We start from the raw sequence: 21,527 nt of genomic DNA, 5'->3' as shown, positions 1-21,527 counted from the left end.
AGAGAGAGGGGGTGAGGGGGGAGAGAGAGAGAGGGGGTGAGGGGGAGAGAGGGAGAGGGGTGAGGGGGAGAGAGGGAGAGAGAGAGAGAGGGGGGTGGGGAGAGAGAGGGGTGAGAGAGAGAGAGAGGGTGAGAGAGAGAGGAGAGGGAGAGAGAGGGTGAGGGGGGTGGGGAGAGAGAGGGTGAGGGGGGTGGGGAGAGAGAGGGTGAGGGGGTGGGGAGAGAGAGGGTGAGAGAGAGAGGAGAGGGAGAGAGAGGGTGAGGGGGGTGGGGAGAGAGAGGGTGAGGGGGGTGGGGAGAGAGAGGGTGAGGGGGGTGGGGAGAGAGAGGGTGAGAGAGAGAGGAGGGAGAGAGAGAGAGAGGTGAGGGGGGAGAGAGGGGGGAGAGAGAGAGGGGGTGAGGAGAGAGAGAGAGAGAGAGAGGTGAGGGGGGAGAGAGAGAGAGGTGAGGGGGGGAGAGAGAGAGGGGGTGAGGAGAGAGAGAGAGAGGGGGTGAGAGAGAGAGAGAGAGGGGGGGGGGTGAGAGAGAGAGAGAGAGAGGGGGGGTGAGAGACAGAATGTAGAGGAATGCCGTTCAATCCCAGTCGTCTCCTTCCCCAGTGGGAGCAGAGCTGTGTGAGATGGTGATTAGGTTATATCCCAGCTCTCCGAGTGTCGATAGTGTTTCTGATTTATTCCTGTTTAAACTGTGTAAGCTGTGAGAGGGCGGGGCAGGGCGGGGCGGGGCGGGGGCTCCTGTTGGATGGAGTGTGATGTGTGCGGAGTGATCACCTCCACACGGCCAGGACGAGGGAGAGCAGCACGGGCAGGATCTTAAAGCCCAGCAGCACAGCCAGCAGGATCCAGGACACAGGAGCGTACGTAACGCCGTGACACGCCACCACCACGCCCACCGCCTGCAGCCCCCACGTCATCACGCTCAGCGCTCGCTGGTTAGTGATGGGGCCGAGACGGTAACACACCGCCAGACTCACAACACCCGACACCAGCAGGTAACCTGTGGGACAGAGGGGGATAGAACACACACACACACACACACACACACACACACACACACACACACACACAGCATTCACACAGTAAATTACTGGGTAATCGCCTTCTCCTAAATCACATTTTGTTTACGTGTCCATCACCACGAGTGTATCGGATCTACGTTATTATGTACTTGTGAGTTTTGTGGAATCCTATCCCATCCTCTTCGCAACTCACAATCTCGGTCACACCGGCACTAAATCAGCGTAACGTTACACGGTCCATAAGCACAGACCTCAACTCCTGACCAAAGATCCTCCTTTACAGCGTGCGATTGTACCTGCGACAGGAAAACTGAGCCAAACGTCGTACGGCATCAAATCGGCTTTAAACTGTCACGATGTCACAGTGAACGTGGGGGGAGGGGCATATTTGATCAGCAAACTGTGAAGCAAGTTATGTTTGTGTCATTAATATCATGATCAAATAAAGATTTATTTCATTTTTTTCTCACAGTGTCCTCCAGTTAGGGGCGGGGTGATATGATTGAAATATCAAAATCACAATACGCTTCTACGATACGCAGGTTTATGAAGTGACATGCTGCCAGTAGTGTTCTGTTTAAAAATGAGTTTAATGGTACTTTTGTTTAATGTCAATAAAAATAAATTATGGGGGGAAAACAAATACTAGAACTGAATGACTGAATAATAATTAAAAAAAAAACCACACAATGTACCTCAGGTCAACAGGTCTAGCGCCCCTGCTGGCTGGCTGCAGTACAGTTTGTAGCCCCGCCCATCTCCACGTTTCAATGACAAAACAGCCTATTGTCACGGTCTTTTTCTTGTCTACAGCGTCTCATTTTGATTAAGAATTAGTTTTCTCTCTGCTGATATCTGCACGTTCTGTTCTCCAGATTTCTTTTACATTTTTAAAACATTACTACATCATAAAAAAGCATGGACACATTTGTGAATGAACTGATTCGCAGCTTTGGTAGTGCGCTGGACCATGGTGTTTGGAGAAGGGGCGGGGCCTACCAAAGATTTGGTGTACCGGACTTTGACTCTCATCCCTACAGCGCAGACTCTGGCTCCAAATACAACGACATGGCGGAGGAATTCTTGCTTCATTTCTATAAAGTGGAAGAGCACGGCACCACGCCTTCCATGTTTTCTACAGTCATTGGTAGAAACCTTGCAACTGTTATTTGGAAAAGAAAAAAAAAAAGACAAAAAAAAGTTACAAAATGATATTACAATACATCTGAAAAAAAAAAAAAAATGCACCTGACTGTGCTTTAAAACTACCAAGAACTTTATAAAAGTAAACTGTTTGGTGTTCTTCACTTCTGAGCCGCTATTTATTGACTTACAAGGTGCTAGATATTTAAAGAATTAAAACATAAAATTAAAACATGAATTCAAGAGTTTTTTATTTCTGTAGTGCTTTTAACAAAGCAGAGACGCATTAGCGGAACGGGACTGTATGCGTGCAGTAGACCCCGGGGCAACACTGCGGACGAGAGGAGGACACCGTTTGAGAAAGTGGACTCAAAAGGCTACAAATGTAGAAACCTAAAGGTCAGATTAAACACTGAAGCAGGGGAGACCTGGGTATAAACAGGTTGTGCATGTAAGAAGTGCAAAAAAAAAAAAAGATTCTTTAATATTATGGAACAAAAGAAACCCATAATACGGCGATGTTGTAAACGCGGGATGCTTTATCCAGCTTGCTGTGTTTCCTGTGACGTGTTTCCTTTTGAAAGGCAGATTTATGGAGTGTTGAAGTGTTTGACTCATTTACACAGTCAGCCAACAGCAATCAAGGGACGCCAGGCCACGCCCCCCTCCACACGCACAGAACCTAAACAAAACTTAGCAAGCTCGTTAAACATGGAGAAGAGTAGAGTGTTTATAAAAGGATGATACTGGAGAGGCCGAGGTGAGATGGCGTGTGTTTGTGGAGTTTGAGTCGAGGCGGAGCGTCAGGGGCGCCGATGGGGACGGAGTCGCGAGCGGGACGCTGCTGGTGGAATTATCATCGTTATTTGTATACACTTTTGTCTGGACAAATACAACAGGAAAGCAGTATATGCCTCTGGTGGGCGGGACATATATTGTCCCGGAGAGCATTTCATTGGCTGGTCATGATTTCTGTGTTTCCCCAGATGTTCTGTTGGAGTTGTATCCATAGCAGAAAGAGATGAACAAAATGCTGTGAAAGACCAGTTTTAATTTAACACAAAAACCAAAGGTTTAGTGGAACTTTAAAATGTCAAATGTTGCTGTGTAAGAACTGAGACGTTACGCAAAAACTTCCTGAGTGATGATGAAACCTGAACTTCTATACTGACAGAAATGTATATCTGGGGGGAAAAAAGGCAACGTAGGTACACTGAGAGCCAATGACAAAAACATGAGTGGAGCAAAAAAAAAAAAATCAACAGTAGGCAGGGTGGTGTGATGACACGGCCTTCCTGTTCCCTGATTATTATCCGATTTATTCCCCTTATACAGCTTACATTTTTAACACTAATACATTAATCAACAGACCAATCAGAGTCCAGAATTCAACAGCGCTGGGATTTTACTTCACCGTTTCAGCCACTCTGTCCACTCCGACGTCAGGAAACTTAAAGGAAAACTATAAAGGAACGAAATGGCGTCCAAACTGTCAGCGCAAAACAAAATGGTGGAGTAAATGTGAAACTGTTTTTAAAAGAAAATTCCAGCAGGTGAAAAGTGGGACGGATAAAATAAGTCACAGTGAGAAGGTTTCACTTTACCGAGCAGCTCTCTCCAGTACAACCTCGTGATCTCATCCCGCTCGTTTATCAGCTTCTGGATGCCCAGGTACGAGAGCCAGTAGCCGGCACCAAACAGCAGCAGGAAGAGTCCTCGCTTCAACCAAAGAACAGAAAACCCATCCTCAGCAGAGCTACAGTCATAAGACCTGGGAGCGCTTATCGGAAATAACCATCATAATAATTAAAAAAGCACGATATTAACTCCCTCGACATCACCACACTACTCACCGTTGGTATGAAGTTTCTCAGGACCAGAAGCAGGAACACGAAAATGGAGAGTATTCCCAGAGAAATCCCAGAGATGTAGAAAAATACAGAGCTCCTAGAAAAGGCAAAGGAACGTAAAGCTGAGAAACAGAAAAAGTGAATATATTCATCTGGTTATTGATTGTGTTCACTGAGAATTTCTTCTTGTTAGAAAAATGTTGGTGGAAAGTTCTGAGAGCTCGGCGTCATTCCTGTGTCACATTCCAGAAACCTGTTCTACACGTGTCATGATTATTCAAACTTATGGCCATCGTTAGCAACACAGAAGATATAAATGAAAACTAGTCATGAGATGTGAAACAGATTTACGACTTTAAAACGTTCAGACGGACTGCATTCGAAAGCGTAAAGTACATGTCTGTGACAAAGACCCTTGGTTAGCTTTACCTTACGGTCTGAAGCTAAATTTACTTTCAGCTCAGAATTCCGTGTTCACTCAAACACCCACAGACGAAGGTTATTTTACGTTTACTGTGTTTAGCAGACGCTGTGATCCACAGTTCCAGACTTTATACAAATGAGCAGTGCTCAGGGCAGCTTGGTGGTGCTGGGATTTGAACTAATGACCTTCTAATCAGACGTTGTGTGTTGATGCAAATCAGGAGATGGGAAAAATCTTGGTTCTCTGCATTTCTGAAATTCCAGAAAAAGTATGTGTGCTTTGTGGGTGTCACCTTGGTGCAGTGGTTCACTACAGACTCACAGGAAGAAGGTTCTAGGATTGAACCACGAGGTTGACTTGGGCCTTTTTGTCTGGAGTTCGCATGTTCTCCTTGGGATTAGATCAACTGGTGACTCTAACTTGCCCATAGGAGTCTGAGTAGCTCTGTGATCGATCGGTGACCTACCCGGGGTAAACCCCGCCTCTCACCTGAACTCAGCTGGGATTGGCTCCAGCTCACCAGAGATCGATGGCTAACTGGCGTAGAGAACAGACGAGTGTGCTCTCTGTACACCAGAACAGCACAGCTCAATTGATTAACTCTCACACAGCTCTCCAATCGGCAAATGAATAAATAGACAGACAGACGATCAGACACTTTTACTCGGCTTCTAATCAAATGTATTTTTATAACATTATAAAACCTGAGACATTGAGACAATTTATCATGACATCAATATCACACTACCAAATCACCCTAATTTACATCATTAACAGTGCGTTGTTTCACAAGTTGAAACGTCTCTCCAGGAGACTTTAGGGCTAAATTTAGTAAACTAGCGAACGTCAAACTTCACGTCATGAGGAGCTAAAGACAACATTCCTGTGTGTTATAAACGCAACATCATGATTATACTCCTGTAGGGTTTAAATATTCATGCACGAGGTGGTTCCTGAACCACACTGGGACAATGTGATGTCACGGGTTTAGTCTGGATTGGGGTTAAAGGAGTGTTTCATCATCCCCTGGTTCAGTGTGTCAGCATTTCCAGACAACCACACACCAGTATTATCCGTGTACAGAGCGACATACTATACATACTACTCGTACTAACCCCCCCCACACACACAGCATGTTAATTGCTCTATTTATGCAGCCAGAGCTATTTCTGTGATGTACTACATTCCACAGTGCGCGCACACACGCAGAAAACATGTTCATGACTATTTATGTGAAGGATAAAACACTCCAGGGTGTGCTGTTGGAGGAAAATCATCAGCAATGGTGTGGTGTGGTGATGCAGAGTCGCTGCGTCACTGTTTCCACCCTGAAGTGGATCACTGCCCTCAAACAGTGTGTGCTTTATCCCTCTTACACCACACTGAGATCAACAATTACATTCCAGTAAAAGAGAACACACAGTGTACTTATTGTAAAAGTTGTTACAGTAAATCATTCCCCACTTTATAATGTGTATAATGTTCCCGTTCCTTCTCCCGACACTTAAAAGCTGTTTATGGACTGAAGACTCCAAGTGATGAAGTGTCTCAAGTGCTATTTTTGTCCCGTTCTTCCTGTAAACAGGTCTTAAGGTGTGGAACAGTTCGGGGTCGTCACTGTCATATTTATCATTTCTAAATTTTCCACACATTCTCTATTGGGGACAGAAAGGACACGCCCTCTTCTTCCACAGCCACGCCTTTGTAATGTGTGCAGAATGTAGCTTTGCATTGTCTTGTTGAAATTTCCCTGGAAAAGACGTCGTCTTGAAGGCAGCAGATGTTGCTCCAAAATCTCAGTGGACTTTTCTGCATTAAAGGAGAACTGAAGTCATTTTTAAACTTGCTATATTTCTTAATTAACATGTTATTCAATTACGTTTTCAGTTTTAGTAACCTTATATCGTGACTCATATAAGCAACTAATTGCAATTAAACATATTTATCGGCCTATTCGGTTTTTAGCCGTGTTGAATTTAGCTCGTTTGGTCCACGGCAGGCGTCGCTTATCCGCGCGATCTTCACGAGACTTGTGCGAGACTTCGAAATGTCAAGTGTCAGCCAGTTGTCAGCGTCACCATTTTGAAAACTGTTTTCCAAACGAAATATTGTACAAAAACGAGTTTAAATGACAATTACTGCCTACTTTTTCCAAACGTTCCTGATTGCTATCAAAACAAACAAAACTTCCGGCTTGATTACATCAGCATTCAAAAGAGGGCGCGCGTCTTTTGACAATGTTGGCAGATGTTGGTCACTTTCCCTGTGTCCGAAATCAGTCCCTACTCACTATATAGGGCACTATATAGTGGGGATGCCATTTTGTAGAGCTGTCTGAAACCTTAGTGAGGATTATTTACACCCTATATAGTGCACTTTTTGTGAAATTGCAGGCCAAAAGATTCTACTGCAGACTCGTAGATGGAAGGGATTTCCAACATGTCTCAATGTCCCTGCTGTTCCAGGGAACGTGGGCAATAGACTGGTTAACAGTCACAGAACTGACGCCTCTTCTCGACTAGACGTGTGAAAGGTGTTGATATGTGGCTTGCCCTTGTTCTTGGAGTGGTAGACTTTCTTTGTCTGAAGTCTCACTTTGCTGATCACAATAGTGTGGTCGCTGTTACAGTCAGCGCTGTGAAAGCTGCGACTGAGCAGAGAGTACTTTAGATCACGACGACACATGATTATGTGGTCAATCTGGTGCCAATGACACGATCTTGGGTGCATCCAAGTGACCTTGTGGCGCTCTTTGCACTTGAAGCAAGTGGTGGTTATGCAAAGGTTGTGGTAGCTACATACAGTGGGGCAAAAAAGTATTTAGTCAGCCAACAATTGTGCAAGTTCTCCCACTTAAAAAGATGAGAGAGGCCTGTAATTTTCATCACAGGTATACCTCAACTATGAGAGACAGAATGGGGGAAAGAATCCAGGAAATCTCACTGTAGGATTTTTAATGAATTAATTGGTAAATTCTTCGGTAAAATAAGTATTTGGTCACCTACAAACAAGCAAGATTTCTGGCTCTCACAGACCTGTAACAACTTCTTTAAGAGGCTCCTCTGTCCTCCACTCGTTACCTGTATTAATGGCACCTGTTTGAACTCGTTATCAGTATAAAAGACACCTGTCCACAACCTCAAACAAACAGTCACACTCCAAACTCCACTATGGCCAAGACCAAGGAGCTGTCAAAGGACACCAGAAACAAAATTGTAGACCTGCACCAGGCTGGGAAGACTGAATCTGCAATAGGTAAGCAGCTTGGTGTGAAGAAAATCAACTGTGGGAGCAATTATTAGAAAATGGAAGACATACAAGACCACTGATAATCTCCCTCGATCTGGGGCTCCACGCAAGATCTCACCCCGTGGGGTCAAAATGACCACAAGAACGGTGAGCAAAAATCCCAGAACCACACGGGGGGACCTAGTGAATGACCTGCAGAGAGCTGGGACCAAAGTAACAAAGGCTACCATCAGTAACACACTACGCTGCCAGGGACTCAAATCCTGCAGTGCCAGACGTGTCCCCCTGCTTAAGCCAGTACGTGTCCAGGCCCGTCTGAAGTTTGCTAGAGAGAGCATCTGGATGATCCAGAAGAGGACTGGGAGAATGTCATATGGTCAGATGAAACCAAAATAGAACTTTTTGGTAAAAACTCAACTTGTGTTTGGAGGAGAAAGAATGCCGAGTTGCATCCAAACACCACCATACCTACTGTGAAGCATGGGGGTGGAAACATCATGCTTTGGGGCTGTTTTTCTGCAAAGGGACCAGGACGACTGATCCGTGTAAAGGAAAGAATGAATGGGGCCATGTATCGTGAGATTTTGAGTGAAAACCTCCTTCCATCAGCAAGGACATTGAAGATGAAATGTGGCTGGGTCTTTCAGCATGACAATGATCCCAAACACACCGTCCGGGCAACGAAGGAGTGGCTTCGTAAGAAGCATTTCAAGGTCCTGGAGTGGCCTAGCCAGTCTCCAGATCTCAACCCCATAGAAAATCTTTGGAGGGAGTTGAAAGTCCGTGTTGCCCAGCGACAGCCCCAAAACATCACTGCTCTAGAGGAGATCTGCATGGAGGAATGGGCCAAAATACCAGCAACAGTGTGTGAAAACCTTGTGAAGACTTACAGAAAACGTTTGACCTCTGTCATTGCCAACAAAGGGTATATAACAAAGTATTGAGATGAACTTTTGTTATTGACCAAATACTTATTTTCCACCATAATTTGCAAATAAATTCTTTAAAAATCAGACAATGTGATTTCCTGGATTCTTTCCCCCCATTCTGTCTCTCATAGTTGAAGTGTACCTATGATGAAAATTACAGGTCTCTCTCATCTTTTTAAGTGGGAGAACTCGCACAATTGGTGACTGACTAAATACTTTTTTGCCCCACTGTAGCTCAAGTAGTCTCTGGCCATTTTCATTTAAATCACCCAATGCTGAAAGGGCCAAAACACACTGGCCAAGACTTGCTGCAGTTGCCTACCCTGGCATTGAAGTCTCGGAGGAGATATAGGTGTTCACTATCAGGGATGGATAATATCAAGCCGTCCAGCACCTCGTAAAATTGGTCTTTCAAATCTGGTGTTGAATAAAGCGTGGGTGCGTATGCTGACATTATGTTTACCCAACCAGAGCTGGAAAGCACGTGCAGCCTTAAAATATGCTCAGATCTCTCTGTCGGAGGCACTATTGTACTAAGGAGACAGTTTTTAATTACAAAGCCAACACCACGCTCACTGGGCTCTTGTGGTGATTTTCCCTTCCAAAAGATCGTATAGTGTTTCTCCCTGACGGAGCCACTATCAGATAGGCGAGTCTTCTGGAGGCATGCAATGTCAACATCAAATCTGTGGAGTTCACAGTCGATGACAGCAGATTTGTGGGCATCATCCATTTGTTGTAAATTAGTGGTGGTTCCAGAACACATTGTCCTGATATTCCAGCTTGCAAGATAAAGGGCTGGAGCCTTCTTTACATTATGTGTAGGGCCTAGTGCACTAATTCCACCTACTTGTCAAGAAAACTCTAAGCCCCGTGCATCCCACAGGGCAGGTAGGAGGTGACGGGGCAGCTCCTTATTGACTGGGGGTTGCCCAGCTTAGGTGGGTGGTAGCTGCCCAGTGAGGTATGAAGATGTCTCCCACTGATGGAGGTGACCCCTGGCGCTCCATATCTATGCCAACTGAAACAGAGCTTATAACTGGTAGACTGCCACTTCCCATGTTGTTGCCATGGCAAAAAAAAAAAAAACATGCAGGAGTGTCTTCTCCAGAGTGTAAGCAGCCTGGGCGATGGAGTTGGAGGGTAACATGGGAGGTCAAGGGCTGCCCATACAACAAGACCTCCCCTCTCTTGTCTTGCCAGCAGAGTCCAATGGAAAGGCAGAGCCAATACAATCGGTGCTGATTTGACCGCAGGAGCTGCCAACAGGAAAAGGTTTAAGACGTCAACTGTCGAGGGAGGCTCCACTCCCAATTTCAGGGACAGTGAATGAGGACATTGTTTTGCATGCTGGCCGTTGGCTCACAAGGAGCTCATCCGCCCTTTGACAGGTCTTGTTTTTAGTCCTGCAGGGTGGCATGCCACCCACCTCACCAGTTACACTGGTGGGGGAGACAGTTTAGACGCCGTCTACCCGATCATGCAGCAGGTGGTACTGGGTTGCATGTTACCAGTAGCAGAGTCAGCTATCCCTGACCTGACCATAAGCCAACTGGCATGAAATGGAGCCAGTGGTTGAGGCAAAGCAGAAAGCCTACCTCAAATACAAGAACAACCCAATGAAGCAAACCTTGCTGCCCTCAGAACTGCGAAGACTTGTACCCAACGACTTGCCCGGCATTGTGCAAACAGATAATGGCGACAGCTCTGTGAAAGTATCCAAGCTGCCTCAGCACATGGGGACACAAAGGGCATGTACACAATTATCAACAAGGCTATTGGTCAGCATAAATCGAAACCTGTACCCTTGAAAGCAAAAACAAGCAAGCAAATTATAGATCAAGGAGATCAGCTGAAATGCTGGGTGGAGCATTTCCTCAATCTTTACTCCACCCAAAACGTAGTAGCTGCTGCCGCTCTGGAGACAATCCCATCCTTACTTGTCTTGGAAGATCTCGATGCGCTTCCTTCCATCGAAGACGTCAGCGAAGCTATAGACCACATCTCTTCCGGCAAGGCCCCTGGCATATGGCATCCCTTCCAAGGTCATAAAATGTGCTAAGTCAACCCTTTTACAACCCTTGCACAAGCTCCTCTGCCTTTATTGGGAGCAAGGCAACCTGCCTCAAGAACTAAGGAATGCCTGCATGATCATCCTGTATAAGCGCAAAGGCAACCGAGGAGATTAACAATTATTGTGGCATTTCACTCCTTGTGATTATAGGGAAGATCTTTGCACGAGTAGTTCTGCCTCGCATCCAGCAGCTGGCTAGTCAAGTTTATCCAGAATCTCAATGTGGTTTCAGATCTGGAAGATTGACTATTGACATTGATATTCTCCATCCACCAACTACAAGAAAAATGTCGCGAGCAGCAGCAGCCATTGTTCATCGCGTTCATTGACTTAACTAAGGCCTCCAACCTCGTCAACAGAGCAGGCCTTCTAGCAGTGCTCAAGAAGACTGGCTGCCCTCCGAGACTGCTGAACCTGATCACTTCCTTTCACGAAGACACATAAGACACGAAAGACCTTGGGGTGATTACTGACCCCAGTCTTTCATTCGAAACTCACATTGATAACATTACCCGGATAGCTTTCTTTCATCTCAGAAATATTGCTAAGATAAGAAATTTAATGTCACTACATGACGCCGAAAAACTAGTTCATGCTTTCGTTACCTCCAGGTTAGGGATCGACCGATATGTTTTTTTCAGGGTCGATACCAATTATTATGGAATTGGGATGCCGATAACCGATATGTGCAACCGATAAATGTAAACATTATAATTCACATGAAATTAAACATAGCACACACTGACACAGACCTTCATATCCATGAAATGTATGTTTAATTGTAAAATTGAACATGAAATTTTGTGCAGGGAGATGCCAGCAGCATTTGTACAATAAAGTCAAACATTAGTTAGAATAAAATGAGAAATAAATAATAAAATAAATATTCACCAATAAAAAAATAAATCACTCCCTACTATATTACAGCTCACCATTTTCAGTGGAAAATAAATGAAAATACACTCTGGATTCTTTTACACTAAGAACTAAGTAAGACTTACCAACTTCAAGTAGTTTTTAAATAACAAAATCAAGTGTAGGGAGCTGCCTGCAGCATTTTTTAAAAAGTAAAATCAAACAAAGTCGGCTATCACTCCCTATTATGTAACAACTTAACAAGTAACCATCTACATTCTAATGCTTTTAATGCCCGAGCCTAATATTCCCAATTTAGGATATTGTAGTGAAGGAAGCACAGTTGCTCTGCATGTTAAAAGCTCTGGTTAAAAGGAGCGGCTGCTCCTTTAAGAGTATATCGCTTTCCGAATCAGAAGCGCTAGCGAGGAGAATCACTTGCGCAAGAATTATAAATACTAGTGGAGTACATTACAGCGCAATGTGAACTAGCACAAGAACATTTAAGTCAAGAGTTTAATTGATGTATTTCGTTCATTAGCGTTTATCCAAGCAAGTGTGCATCCACGACACAATTCATTACTGAGAGCCCACAACAAGCGTCCTGACAAACATAGCCTGCTAGCACCACATCACACCTGGCGTGTTTAAATGTTCAAATAGCGCTTTATAAAGTTACCCAACATATACAAGTGCAATGCGCTTTCTGAGCACGAGTCACGTCATGAAGTTTACTCATCACCATAACAAATAGCCAGTAAGCTTGCGCTAGCCTACAGAACACACACACTACGTTTTATTTTGACTTCCCTTGACCACCTCTCTGTATGGCTGTCATTCTACTGTTCAAGTAGAACTACTGACACATTCACAACATTTCCAGATGGGGATTTAAAAATGACTGCAGCCTACGTTATGCTGGGGACTGCTTACTACATTACATGTAGTTTCAGCGAGACTAGTTGGTTGTAGGCTAATTCAAGTGCTTCCTTCCGTAAGCTAAGTTTGCCTGGCTACACAGATGCAAATGGACAATTTTAATGAGTAGTAGATGAAGAATGTAAACATATAATGATGTGCTTTTGCAACTTGTGTTTGTGACTTACTGCGGCAAAAGCAGCGTGTCCTTACCTTGAAGTGGGATCTGCTTCTGCCCGAGTGCCCGTACGGGCGCCTTGAAACAGTTCACAGCGGTTAGCTACGCGTGTTGATTGGCTACATCTCTTGAGCCAAACAAATCAGATGTTGTGGTGGGCGGGACCGTGTTCTTGAACTCAGAGAGGCGAGTGCAGGAAAGGACGTGCAGTGACGGTCACGTTAGGAACGAAATGACTGCAAAAAGGCATGTTATCGGCATATCGGTGGAAATTATGGCCGATACCGATAACCCTAAAAATGCAGAATATCGGCCCGATATATCGGCCAGGCCGATTATCGGTCGACCCCTACTCCAGGTTGGATTATTGTAATGCCTTACTGTCTGGATGTTCCAATAAGTGCATAAACAAGCTCCAGTTAGTTCAAAATGCAGCAGCAAGAGTCCTTACTAGAACTAGAAAATATGACCTCATCACCCCTGTCTTATCCACACTGCATTGGCTCCCAATCAAATTTCGTATTGATTATAAAATACTACTATTGACCTTTAAAGCACTGAATGGTCTCGCACCACAGTACCTGAGTGAACTTTGCTCCTCTATGACCCGCCACGCCTACTTAGATCAAAAGGTGCAGGCTATCTGCTGGTACCTCGTATAGTGAAGGCTACATCAGGGGGCAGAGCCTTTTCTTACAAAGCCCCACAGTTATAGAACAGCCTTCCAAGTAGTGTTTGGGAATCAGACACAGTCTCAGTGTTTAAGTCTAGGCTGAAAACAGATCTGTTTAGTCAAGCCTTGTGTTAATGGTGTTTATGAGGTAAAGGAGTAGATCTGGAGGATCCTCAGACATAGAGTGTTTTGGTAAACTGGGATGTATGGATGCTGTCAGTCCCCACTCGCTTGCTCACTCGAGTTTGTTGACGGTATAGTGGCTGCTGCTTTATGTCCCGGGGCTCCCTCATGCCTGTGTTACCTTCTGGCTCTCCCCTTTTAGTTATGCTGTCATAGTTAGTTGCCAGAGTCCCTGCTTGTACTCAGTGCAATGTGTATACTGTTCCTACTTCTTCAGATGACACTGGGCATACCTTACAACCTGTGTTTTCTCCCCCCCCAAAAAAAAATCTGTCCCTCTGAGTTACATGGAGTCAACAGGAAATCTTTTGGTGGAGAGGGTGGAGACCTCGACTGGCTCTCATAGCCTGCAGGGAATCGGCCGTCAGACATTCTGTCGCATGTCCCAGACCCAGTGAAATGTAACTGAATTGTCTTGGACAGCCCTAAGGGCCCCATCTGCATCTGCCTGCACTCATTCTGATCTATAATTCCAACTGTCTCATTGCTGAGGAGTGTGCACCCATCACCCAATCAAGCATCCAGCCAGAGCAGGTCATGATATTTTTTTAACCATATTAAACATGCCATTGTTGCATATTATGCCTGATGTCAGGACTCTCGTCTCTGCGAGCCTACCACACAGACTTAATACTTGTGTTATTTTTAGACATAGACACCAGTTGCCTACACTTATTCAGGTGACATTGGGCATACCCAACAACCTGTGTTTTCTCTCTCTCTCCTCCCCCCCCAAAATCTGTCTCTCTGTGTTACATGTTGGTCCTGAGATCGAGATGCTGAACCTCTTCTGCTCCTCAGACCTGCCTGATCCATCCTGGTGCCCTGTGTCTGGTTGGAGTCTCATCACATCGTTCCTGTGGAGGACGGCCCCATGAGGACAGTTGAAAGTCACACCTGGAGGACGCTCTGGACTCTTACAGTAATGCTTTTATGGCTGAGGGCTACAGTTAACTTGCTAACTTTAGGACTGCAGTTGTCATGAACAGTTTTGCACTCAAGTTTCCATCAATGAAGAGTTTATAACATCAACAAAACTGACATGTTAAAACTGTTAATGTTATAGTCATGCTGTCTGTTGTTGCCCAAATGAGGATGGGTTCCCTTTTGAGGTTTCTTCATGTCGTCTGAGGGAGTTTTTCCTTGCCACTGTCGCCACAGGCTTATTCATTGGGTATAGATTAGGGATAAAATTAGCTCATGTTTTAAGTCGTTCAAGTTCTGTAAAGCTGCTCTGTGACAATGTTTATTGTTAAAAGCGCGATACAAATAAACTTGACTTGACATATACCACCATCCGTGTAAACGGTGCGACATCTTATGCCTTCCTCATCTCAAGTGGTGTGAAGCAAGGGTGTGTTCTGGCTCCCACCCTTTTTGGCATTTTCTTTTCTGTTCTCCTCCAGTACGCTTTTGCTGAGTCAGCCGAGGGTGTATACTATGGAATCAATTTTGTGCCAAAATGTTCATACAATACTTTTGAAATATCAAACAAAAACGACAAATCAAAATACAAAAAAAAGTCTATGTTTTTAGACTGGCAAACAAATTATTTGTGTAATCGTGCAAAATATCAGTCTATTACTCTTCAGAAACCTTTTATTTTTGTTCCACGTCTTTCTCGGTTTTGTTTGACATAATTTATTTTGGTTGCGATTCCAGCTCTCCCATTTGCGCTCCCTGACTTTTTGCTTGCAGTTTTGACACAAACTTGACGTGTGGGTGGGCTGTCCAGGAATGCATTCCCATTGGGTAACTTGTGTTTGACTGACAGCTACGCTCAGCCATTCCCTACTCGGATTCTGGCGGACTGTTTGAGTGACCGATCCATTGACGGTAAACAAGGATCGAGTGGACTTCAGTGGCGACTATGATATTGAATTAATTCAACAAAGTGTAAATTCAATATTATAGTCACCACTGAAGTCCACTCCATCCTTGTTTACCATCAATGGATCGGTCACTCGTCAAACAGTCCGCCAGAATCCGAGTAGGGAATGGCTGAGCGTAGCTGTCAGTCAAACACAAGTTACCCAATGGGAATGCATTCCTGGACAGCCACCCACACGTCAAGTTTGTGCCAAAACTGCAAGCAAAAAGTCAGGGAGCGCAAACGAGAAAGCTGGAATCGCAACCAAAATAAATTACGTCAAACAAAACCAAGAAAGACGCGGAACAAAAATAAAAGGTTTCTGAAGAGTAATAGACTGATATTTTGCACGATTACACGAATAATTTGTTTGCCAGTCTAAAAAAAATAGACTTTTTTTTCTTTTTTTGTATTTGTCATTTTTGTTTGATATTTCAAAAGTATTGTATGAACATTTTGGCACAAAATTGATTCCATAGTATACCTCCACACCAGGTCTGATGGAAGCCTATTCAACCTTACCCATCTACGAGCAAAGACCAAAGTGAGAACTCTGTGCATCCGTGCACTCCTCTTAGCCGATGATGCAGCCTTGGTCTCAAACAGTGAGGCTCAACTCCAAGAGCTATTGGACAAAATTTCCAAAGCCTGCGCTGACTTTGGGCTAATCATCAGTCTCAAGAAGTCCAAGATACAAGCACAAGGCACGCCAGCCTCTCCTCGCATGGAAATCGATGGTTCCTCTATCGAGGTGGTCAACGACTTCACCTATCTGGGGTCAACAATAACGGACAACCTCTCCCTTGACGATAAGCTAAGCAAACGCATAGCCAAGGCTGCAGGTGCAATGGCAAGACTTCAGGATCGTGCCTGGGAAAACAGCTACCTCATGGTTAAGACTAAAGTAGTCATGTTGCAGGTGTCATGAACAGTTTTGCACTCAAGCTTCCATCAGTGAAGAGTTTATAACGTCAACGAAACTGACTTCATGTTAAAACTGTTAATGTTATAGTCATGCTGTCTGTTGTTGCCCAAATGAGGATGGGTTCCCTTTTGAGTCTGGTTCCTCTCGAGGTTTCTTCCTCATGTCGTCTGAGGGAGTTTTTCCCTTGCCACCGTCACTACAGGCTTGCTCATTGGGGATAGATTAGGGATAAAATTAGCTCATGTTTTAAGTCATTCAAATTCTGTAAAGCTGCTTTGTAACAATGCTTATTGTTAAAAGCGCGATACAAATAAACTTGACTTGACTTAAAATATTGGTCCATCAGTCTTGCACTCTCTCCATACTCCTCTATGCTAGTGAAACATGGACCACCTATGCCAAGCACGAAAAGAGGCTAAACAGCTTCCATCTACGTTGTTTGAGATGCATCATGAACATCCCCTGGCAGGTTAAGGTCCCAAACTCTGAAGTTTTAGAACGTGGAGGTGTTCTGAGCATATTCGGTCTACTTAGCCAGAGACGCCTGACCTGGCTTGGACACATCAAGAGAATGGACGATGGCAGGATTCCTAAGGACCTTCTCGATGGCAAGCTGTCTGAGGACACAAGGCCTGTTGGCCGCCCAAAACTCCGTTTCAAGGACATTATCAAACAGGACCTCAAGAAGACTAGCATCAAAGTCACAGACTGGGAAAAGAAAGGAGCGGTTTGTTCCACTTGGCAATTGGCTGTCAGACAAGGAGTGAGGGAGTCAGAAAAGAAAATGCAAACTATGCTTGCAGAGCGACAGCGGTGACAGAAGGAAGGGCCAGCAGGACCCTCGGCGTTTAAGTGTCATAACTGCAGCCGAGACTGTCACTCAAGAATAGGCTTGCTGAGCCACCTGCGCAAGTGTGATAGAGTGCAAACCATCATCTCACGAGATGGACGGATGCCAATTAATATAGTGCACTCAAAGTATCCCACAATGCATCATGAAAAGTAGTGTACAATAATGGTCACTAACCAAAGCAATATATCCCATCATGCATTGCGGTCACACTGAAAGAAATTAAAAGTCTCAAATTTGATTTAATAAAAGGCAGCGGCAAAGAAGAAAGGATTCAGCCTTGATTTAAAAGAACTGAAAGATGCAGCAGACACAAAGTACCCTTTATTGATTGTGGGAAATGTGCTCAGTATAATATGGATTTATCAAAAAAAACACGTATGTATTTATTATTTTGAAACCCACCAGCCGATTGATCCGGCATGTTTTAATTGCGCGACAGTAATGACATAAATACCAGCGTGACGGACTCGTGTCCGAAAGTGTTTTTTCATTTTACCAATGAGCTCACTATATAGTCCTCTATATAGTAATTCCTTATATGGAGAGTAGGGAGTAGTGAACAAGTGAGAGATTTCAGACACAGGGCTTGATTTCCGCTGTACGTTTTACTTCCGTCCTACGATGTCTCGCACAGGTCTCAACGAATCTCATTTACGGCCATTGCTTTGACATATGGACTGATATACAACCCTGATTCCAAAAAAGTTGGGACAAAGTACAAATTGTAAATAAAAACGGAATGCAATGATGTGGAAGTTTCAAAATTCCATATTTTATTCAGAATAAAACATAGATGACATATCAAATGTTTAAACTGAGAAAATGTATCATTTAAAGAGAAAAATTAGGTGATTTTAAATTTCATGACAACAACACATCTCAAAAAAGTTGGGACAAGGCCATGTTTACCACTGTGAGACATCCCCTTTTCTCTTTACAACAGTCTGTAAACATCTGGGGACTGAGGAGACAAGTTGCTCAAGTTTAGGGATAGGAATGTTAACCCATTCTTGTCTAATGTAGGATTCTAGTTGCTCAACTGTCTTAGGTCTTTTTTGTCGTATCTTCCGTTTTATGATGTGCCAAATGTTTTCTATGGGTGAAAGATCTGGACTGCAGGCTGGCCAGTTCAGTACCCGGACCCTTCTTCTACACAGCCATGATGCTGTAATTGATGCAGTATGTGGTTTGGCATTGTCATGTTGGAAAATGCAAGGTCTTCCCTGAAAGAGACGTCGTCTGGATGGGAGCATATGTTGCTCTAGAACCTGGATATACCTTTCAGCATTGATGGTGTCTTTCCAGATGTGTAAGCTGCCCATGCCACACGCACTAATCAGAGACGCAGGCTTCTGAACTGAGCACTGATAACAACTTGGGTCATCCTTCTCCTCTTTAGTCCGAATGACACGGCGTCCCTGATTTACATAAAGAACTTCAAATTTTGATTCGTCTGACCACAGAACAGTTTTCCACTTTGCCACAGTCCATTTTAAATGAGCCTTGGCCCAGAGAAGACGTCTGCGCTTCTGGATCATGTTTAGATACGGCTTCTTCTTTGAACTATAGAGTTTTAGCTGGCAACGGCGGATGGCACGGTGAATTGTGTTCACAGATAATGTTCTCTGGAAATATTCCTGAGCCCATTTTGTGATTTCCAATACAGAAGCATGCCTGTATGTGATGCAGTGCCGTCTAAGGGCCCGAAGATCACGGGCACCCAGTATGGTTTTCCGGCCTTGACCCTTACGCACAGAGATTCTTCCAGATTCTCTGAATCTTTTGATGATATTATGCACTGTAGATGATGATATGTTCAAACTCTTTGCAATTTTACACTGTCGAACTCCTTTCTGATATTGCTCCACTATTTGTCGGCGCAGAATTAGGGGGATCGGTGATCCTCTTCCCATCTTTACTTCTGAGAGCCGCTGCCACTCCAAGATGCTCTTTTTATACCCAGTCATGTTAATGACCTATTGCCAACTGACCTAATGAGTTGCAATTTGGTCCTCCAGCTGTTCCTTTTTTGTACCTTTAACTTTTCCAGCCTCTTATTGCCCCTGTCCCAACTTTTTTGAGATGTGTTGCTGTCATGAAATTTCAAATGAGCCAATATTTGCCATGAAATTTCAAAATGTCTCACTTTCGACATTTGATATGTTGTCTATGTTCTATTGTGAATACAATATCAGTTTTTGAGATTTGTAAATTATTGCATTCAGTTTTTATTTACAATTTGTACTTTGTCCCAACTTTTTTGGAATCAGGGTTGTATTACAGAGCATATTTCAAACACTCGTAAATTGCTACAGCAGTGACAAAATAGCTATCAAAAATGTATTCCTATATTTAATAAAATGAGATAAATAGAATTTTGATGATTAAAAAAAAAAAAACCTTGCCTTCAGTTCCCCTTTAATGCTCCATCACAGAAGTGCAAGTTACCTTCGCCAAGGGCACTGACCAACCCCATACCATGACACACCCTGGCTCTTGGACTTGTTCCTGCTAACAGTCTGGATGGTCCTTTTTCCTCTTCAGAGCACACCGTCTCCATTTCTTCCAAAAAACACCTGGAATACTGATTCATCTGACCACAATACCCGTTCCCACTGTGTGATGGTCCATCCCAGACACCTCCGAGCCCACAGAAGTCGACGGCGCTTCTGGACACAGTTAGCATAAGGCTTCCTTTCTACATAGTAAAGTTTTAACTGGTGTTTGTGGATGTAACTCCGTATTGTAGCTTGATAAAGGTTTTGCCAAAGTAATCCTGAGCCCATGTGGTTCTATCAGCTGTAGATGAATGAGGGTTCTTGATGTCGTCTGAGGGATCAGAGATCACAGGGTTCAGATTAGGCTTGAGCCCTTTACACACTGAAATTCCTCCAGATTCCTTGAATGGTTTAATGACATTATGCACCGCAGAGGGTGAAATATCTGTGGGTGGTAAAAAAGAGCAACTGGACTTGCTTGAAGATTCATGAAGACGTTTCACCTCTCATCCAAAAGGCTTCTTCAGTTCTGTCTGACTGGTAGGGAGCATCAGGTATTTATCCTCTCATGGATGAAAAGCTCATCTAAGGTGTCATTGAGTCATCCTGTTGGTGTGGGTCACTGGGGGCTGAACTGATTTTGTACCAAATCATGATTACAGTCACCTGTTGACGTCACATCATTATTTAATTGTTTTACCTCATTACTCGCCCTAAATTTCCTGCCCCAACTTTTATTGGAATGTGTTGCAGGTCTGAAATGCAGGAATGGATGGATATTAACAAATGAAATGAAGTTGAACAACAAAACATGAAATATCTAGGCTTCATTCTGTCTACGATGAAATACAAGTCATTTTTGTTTGTATTTTCCACACTGTGAAATGCCTGACATTCTCTACATATTTTATCCAAAAATACATCGCATGAATACGGAATGGGGGAAAAACAGACGTTTCTGCTTGTGTGTGTAAAACTGTCGTGGTGAAGTCAGTGCAAAGTGTCAAGGAGTACAATACAAACACCTGCTGTTTACCTGCATATGGCTCCGGCAAAGAAGAAGAGCGCGAGTCCGGAGAGGAAGAGGAAAAAACGCATCCTGTTGAACCCTACAACGTAACACACACACACACACACACACACACACACACACACACACACGCATTACTGTTTTATTCCATCCAAGCTTCTCTTAATGCAGCTGAACTGAAGGAACATATCCAGGAGCACAGAAAAGGATAAAAACTAAACTGTACGTCTGTACTGTGGTGCTCACTTTGTTTGGAGACGTGGAGTGTGTACTCAGCACTGGCTCTGGGAGACCTGGCCATAAAGAACACCTCGTCCTCGACGAGCGGGATGTCCAACGTCTTCTCCTTCTGCACACCCAAGGGCCAGTAGTGCTCCATCAGACATGTCGCCTGCTTCAGAAGGTTCTCACCACCACGGCAGGTTCTGGGTTCCATCGGGTACACGATCACGACGTCCTCGCTGCTTGACACGTCAACCTTCCGGATGAGAAAATCAGACCACAATCACAGCATCCGCAGCCTAATACAGGAATAAACCACGCAGTGTTGTGCTCTTACAGGAAACTAATCAATGATCAGGTGCTGGGATGATGCCCAGTCAGAGGTACCGCCTCAAGGATCCTGGAACAGAACTGCCCAGAGTGTTGGACATCTCTCGCTAATGATTTATTAGCATAAATTTGAATTTATTTAACTAACAATAAGTTGCCTTGTACTTTGTATCCATTTATAGTTGCGTTTAGTGTCCGTGAAACGTGTCATTACGTGTACAATCCTCACAGCGCTGGCACGAGAGACTCCTTCCGTAAATGTAAAACAAACACCTCCAGGGCCCTGTACTACGAACGGAGGTTAAC

At 44.2% G+C, this 21,527-nt stretch overlaps 1 protein-coding gene across 1 annotated transcript in view; it reads right to left on the bottom strand.

The window, feature by feature from the left end:
* Nucleotides 1-765: 765 nt before the first annotated feature.
* The window catches only part of nemp2 (nuclear envelope integral membrane protein 2), a 34,548-nt gene continuing 13,786 nt past the window's right edge, over nt 766-21,527 (bottom strand). Inside the window, exons 3-7 of the mRNA XM_060930473.1 lie at nt 20,916-21,147; nt 20,676-20,748; nt 4,014-4,107; nt 3,765-3,879; nt 766-995 (exon numbers count right to left, since the gene is read on the bottom strand). Of these exons, the coding sequence (XP_060786456.1) occupies nt 766-995; nt 3,765-3,879; nt 4,014-4,107; nt 20,676-20,748; nt 20,916-21,147 (744 nt within the window). The remainder of the gene's footprint in view (nt 996-3,764; nt 3,880-4,013; nt 4,108-20,675; nt 20,749-20,915; nt 21,148-21,527) is intronic.

The sequence above is a fragment of the Neoarius graeffei genome, chromosome 9, assembly GCF_027579695.1.
Source record: "Neoarius graeffei isolate fNeoGra1 chromosome 9, fNeoGra1.pri, whole genome shotgun sequence".
Lineage (NCBI taxonomy): Eukaryota > Metazoa > Chordata > Actinopteri > Siluriformes > Ariidae > Neoarius > Neoarius graeffei.
Note: the sequence above shows the minus strand (reverse complement) of the source record. Positions and strands in the feature narration are given on the sequence as shown.